This window comes from Stylophora pistillata, chromosome 6 (assembly GCF_964205215.1).
Source record: "Stylophora pistillata chromosome 6, jaStyPist1.2, whole genome shotgun sequence".
In the NCBI taxonomy this organism is placed as follows: Eukaryota; Metazoa; Cnidaria; class Anthozoa; order Scleractinia; family Pocilloporidae; genus Stylophora; species Stylophora pistillata.
Window position 1 is genome coordinate 32,210,933 of NC_142524.1, and position 6,000 is coordinate 32,216,932.

The 6,000-nt window shown below is 39.9% G+C and overlaps 1 protein-coding gene across 1 annotated transcript; it reads left to right on the forward strand.

Annotated features, from left to right (window-relative positions):
* Positions 1-1,754: 1,754 nt before the first annotated feature.
* Positions 1,755-3,326, forward strand: LOC148729455 (uncharacterized). The gene is made up of 2 exons (XM_088725152.1): positions 1,755-2,315; positions 2,949-3,326. Exons 1-2 carry the CDS (start codon positions 1,755-1,757, stop codon positions 3,324-3,326), a joined length of 939 nt encoding a protein of 312 aa, XP_088581278.1.
* Positions 3,327-6,000: the final 2,674 nt, after the last annotated feature.

Genomic DNA, 6,000 nt, shown 5'->3' on the forward strand with positions numbered 1-6,000 from the left:
TTAAACTATTTTTGAACTGTGACTTTGTAAATAGCGCCTTTGGACCCATGGGAAATGGCGCTCTATAAATGTCTTATTATTATTATTATTATTATTATTATTATTATCATCTCAAGGTTTCTTCTTCTCAAATATTATCAAGTATTCATTGTCATCTGTTAATTCTATTTGGTCAGTGGCCCAGTCCCATCTACCGAAGAACATTTACAACTTTACCATCCGCTACATCAACAACTCTCTTCTTACAGGTAAGAATTTGGTAAGATGGGGATTATCACAAAGTCCTGATTGTTCCTTTTGCCTTAATCCTGAGTCACTCCTTCATGTTGTCGCTGGTTGTCAACAATGCCTTGCCCGCTTTATCTAGAGACACGACTCAATCCCTAACTTCATTGCCAAGTCCCTTCAACCTGTAATTAATGTTAGCTCCTCAATCTATGCAGATCTTACGGGTTTTCTAAATCCCTCAATAATAACTGGTGAAAATTATCGCCCAGATCTTCTTTTCCTAACCCAGTCCAAGTGCCTATATGTTCTAGAATTAACAGTTGGTTTCGAATCTAACTTGTACAACAATGTAGTACGTAAAATAAGAAAAATATCGGAACTTGATTAACGAAATGAGTAGAACTTTCAGATGTGTGAAATTTGTAAGTCTCTCCATGAGCTCCCTTGGCGTTTTCTCAGATAAATGCTCTACGTCCTTAGGCATGATGAATGACATAGGCATTGCCAAAAAGCAGCAACTTTACATAATCAAGAAAATGATAAGTATAGCTATTAGAGCAATATATTACGTCTTTTGTTGTAGAAATAGGAATTGGGACAACCCAAATTTAATGAAATTTTTATTCTCATGCAGCATTTGTAAATTGCCTATACGTAGTGAGATTTACAGTTGTACATTTAAAAACACAAATAAAGTTTCCATTATTATTATTATCATTATTATAAAGCAAAAGTTTTCTTTGCAAATATATCTTATTTGGTGTGATTAGCATAAAAATTGGGGGAAATTTGTTTCTTTGAAGAAAGAGAGTTTTACAGTTTCAGTCATTAAATTCTGTAGATCCAGAGATATATTCTCATTAGTTCTTGCCATGCGTGACACTGCAAAAGACGATAAATATCTCAAAATAATTTCATAGTGGCATCCACCAACACATAATTAGATTCAAAACCTTTCCCTGCAGAACTATCTCAGTAGACGTGATCCTCACATCATGTAAACTTTGAGGAAAATTTGTTTTTTTATGAAAAGAGAACATTTTTCTGGGTCACTAACTGTGCATAGTGCCTGCTAAAGATGATATATTGAGTTATTCAATACTGAATGATGGAATGGTGGATTGTTGGAGTGGTGGAAAATTTTTAAGACAAGGAATGACGGAACATCAAAAAACAGAAGTCTCAAAAATGGACTTGCAATAAGATACAAAAATTATTTTCAATGAACTGGCAAAATTAAAAGAAGCATAGGTAATCATCGTCTCTGTTTTAATATTGACACCTTGGCGGATCCCCTTAGGGACCCCTGAAAGACTTCATGGGCACCCCGAACACGGGAAGTCATGTGCGCGTTAGACGATCGAACTTTATAGTTAGCGGGCATTGAAAGGCTCAGTTTATTGTTGATTTTTGACTGAATGACATTATAACCTTGTGTCAGGAGTGGGATCCGAATTTGCCGCATTGTGAGACGAGTTGATAGGACAAGCAAGTTTCCTGTGAATTGTATTTCTGTATCTTGTATAATGGCCGAGGGAGACTCTCGAACGCCCGGTCCACTGCTCCTAGACGCGAATGCTGCTGAGAATTGGAGGAAATTTTTTATGCAATTTGAGATCTTCCTTGTTGCGAAGGGAATGGATAATAAAGCGGACAAGCTAAAAGTAAATTTGCTGTTTCATTGTGCTGGGCCAGAAGCTATCGAAGAGTACAGTCACTTCGTGTTTACGGGTGAAGAAGACAAAGATTGCTATCAAGATGTCTGCCGCAAATTTGAACAATTGTGCCAGGGTGCCAAGAATGTAATTTATGAGCGACAGGTGTTTAATCAGCGAAACCAGAGGGAAGGTGAGAAGATTGACAATTTCGTCAGTGAACTGAAAAGACTGTCCTTAACTTATGAATTTGGCGACCTCCGAGATTCACTCATTCGTGATCGTATTGTTGGAGGAGTTTTGTCAGACGAATTGCGAGGTGAACTGCTGAAGAAACCAGATTTAACGCTGCAAACTGCTCATGATTATTGCCGTATATTCGAGGCAGCCGAGAACCAGAAATACAAATTCAATACAGCAACCGATTATCGGGTGCAAAGAGTTTCATGTCCCTGGATGCTTGCAGTGGATACTGGCAGCTCCCGGCGGATGATAAAAGCTCAAAGCTCTTAAAGTTCAATACCCCATGGGGTCGATATCGCTTTACAAGGCTCTCTTTTGGCATCTCTTCTGCCCCTGAAATTTACCAAAGAGAGATGGACAAATAATAATATATAGATCAATTTCTATAGCGCATTTCCATGTAAATGCTCTAATGCGCTTTACAACAATGTGCGGGGGACTTTTCCAGACTGCCGGCGGCAGTTTACAATTAATAAAGGAGAAATTTTTTACAGATGCCCCCTCCCCCCCTTCCCAGTAAACAGGCCAGACCACATCACAGTAATCTCGTGATGTGGGTTCTTTAACGTCCCTTGCCGAAATTAACTAATTGATAGGTGCAGGAGACGGGACCTCCGGCTTTACGTCCTATCCGAGAAGACGAAGCAATGTGAGTGAAGCGTCTTGCTTAAGGACACAACGTCAAGCCCCAGCCAGGACTTGAACCCGGGCCATCTGACCTAGAGTCCAGCGCACTGACCACTGGACTACTCACGCCTCGACAAACTCTTTCAAGGGGTTCCTGTGGAGATTATAGTGGATGATTTCCTGATACATGGTAAGGATCAAATTGACACTGATCAGAAATCGAGAAGAGTACTGGATAGAAGCAGAGAAGTAGGATTGAAGTTCAATCCAAAGAAAGTGAAACTTCGTGTTCCTGAAGTAAGCTATGTTGGACATGTGTTCTCAGCCGAGGGATTGAAACCTGACCCTGATAAGATCCGCGCGATCAGTGAGATGCCTCCTTCTTCTGACAAAGAAGGCGTACTTCGAATACTAGGAACTGTCAATTACTTAGAAAAGTTCATTGGAAACAAAGCTGATCTACAAGAGCCAATTTCACAGCTTACCCAGAAAGATGTGGCATTTGTGTGGGAGAAGCCACAACAAGAGGCTTTGATAAGCTCAAGTCTATCATCACTAGTTAACCGGTGTTAGCATACTTTAATAACAGCAAAGAGACAGTGCTAAGTGTTGATGCCAGTAGCACAGGCCTTGGTGCAGTAATCAGGCAGAAGGGCGAACCAGTTGCCTTCAGTTCGAAGACACTGACTCCCTCAGAGAAGATGTATGCAAATATTGACAGAGAGTTGTTGGCCATTCTATGGAGAGTACAAAAGTTTCACACATGTGTGTATGGGCGCAAAGTTATTGTTGAAGCAGACCACAAACCATTGGAGTCAATTTTTCGGAAACCACTGAATGAGGCCCCTCCAAGGCTACAGATAATGTTTCTGAAACTCACCAAATATGACCTTGTGGTGCATTACGTTCCTGGAAAACAGCAGGTCATTTCAGACTGCCTTAGCAGAGCACCTCTCAGTGAAACCAAAGCATTAAGCGAACCTGAAGATGTCATAGGAGTTAATCTTGTTGAAGAACTTGGATTAGAAAGCAGTACTCTGAAGAGAATCAAGTAGAGCTCAAGTGGTGATGAGACTTCTAGAGTAGTTATGGAGTACGTTTTGAGAGGATGGCCCTCTGCGAAAGAACAAGTTGATGAACTTTCCCGGAAATATTGGAGTTTCAGAGAAGAGCTAAGTGTTGAGGATGGTATGGTATTTAAATCAGACAGAATTGTAGTGCCACGACCATCGAGGGCTGAAGTGCTAGATGAAATTCGTGGAGCCCACATAAGAAAGAGCAAGACCCTTTCCTTTGCGAGGGATTACGTTTTCTGGCCTTCTATGACTGCGCAAATCAAAGACAAAGTCAGTTCCTATGCTGTGTGTAATGCGTTCCGCAACCGACAACAGAAAGAGACGTTACATCCTCATGACATTCCAGGATTACCTTAGCAAGTAGTTGGGACTGACTTGTTTGATTAAGGTGACCAAACATACCTGTTAGTCACTGACTTCTATTCGAAGTACTATAAAATAGAACTAATTCGCCAGAATAATTTGGATATACCAACAAAGTTGAAATGGTAAATTGGTCACCGTAATGATTACAAAAGCTGACGTTTCGAGCGTTAGCCCTTCGTTGGAGCGAAAGGCTAACGCTCTTCGCTCCGACGGAGGGCTAACGCTCGAAACGTCAGCTTTTGTAATCATTACGGTGGCCAATTTACCATTTCAACTTTGTTGATATATCCAAATTATTTCTAAAATTATGATATTTAAAAAGGAAATAAGTAAATTTATAACATACATTTACCAGTAAACTGAAATTTATTTTTATGAAAATTGCTAAAAAAGGGAAAAAGGGTTTTATACTTGAACTGTTTAAGACTTAAATTTCCAACAATAGTCCAAACCTTTTTAAAGGTCAAAGGAAAAACACCCAGATGAAGCAAACCAATCCTAAGGTTTAAGATGCTTAAAGGGTTATTTAACCGTTTAGAATGTAAAGCCCACCGGTTCCAGTCAGTTGGACAAGTTAAGGACCGGTTTTGACTTCGCTTCCTGTGAGAAAAAGTTGATAGTCAAAGACTGCATGGGGCTACTAGTATAGCACAATTTTTGTAGCAATGAAAAGAACCAGAGGTTGTAATAATGACTCTAAAGGGTAATGTTGCAGAGTATTTGTCTCACATGCAAAACAGGAAACCTAGCTGCAGCATCAGTAGTTTACGGCGCCTGTATGGCAATAACCGTAGGGTCTGGGCCCGAGTGACTCGGCCGAGGGTAATTTATTCACGCCGCGTAGGTGTACGAGGGGTCTTAAGGGTATGAAGGATAATATATTCATATAGCATAGGTGTACGAGGGGTGTTTTGGGTTAATTATTCAAGTCGCGTAGGTTTACGAGGGGTTTTTAGGGTTAGGGTTTGTGATTTGAAAAGTAACGGAACAATAAAATCCAAGATGGCGTCGGAAACAAAGGAAACAAAAGAATCCAAGATGGCGTCGGAAACAAAGGATACAAAAAAATCCAAGATGGTGGAGAGATTAAGTAAAAAGTGAATGGACCCTATATTATGCGTTTGGGTATCGCGGGTTAGTCGCCTAACCGAATATTATTATAAGCAAAAGAGGTATTTATAAGAATCCCAAAAGGTTATCGTACCCATATGGTACCGTTTATAAGGAATACACTCAAAAAATGTGGTAACAAAAAAAGTGTTTATTGCCACATCTATATACAAGGTGTAAATTAAGCTAAATCAAATTGTATTGCAATTAATATAGTGTCAATCATTGCTCGTCATCAGAACTATTGTACTCAGTGCTGTAACCAGAAGAAGATCTGATAAACTATTTGACGAGACGGTCAGAGAAGTCAACGCATGACCAAATCCACTAGGAGGTCATACCTAAGTTGAAAGCGGTGTAGACGGTGTCAAATAAGAGCAGTGTTTTCGTATAATTTTTTTCTTACATTCAAAATTCAAGAGAGAGAGAGAGATGATTTCTACCGATCTCGGTCTCAGCTACATGAACGAAATATTGGAAAGCATTGCTAGATTTGCAGACGCCGACACATTAGAGCGAATTATAAAGAGAGGAGAATTGTACTACCAAGATCCAGAAGAACCTTGTTCGGACTACGAAACGGGTGAACTGGTTGAAAAGAGGAACCAGATATTTAAAGCCGTGTTGGAATATACAAAACTAGTATACGCGCGCGAAGTTTCAGAAGCAAAGGATGGCCATGAATAGGGTCGATA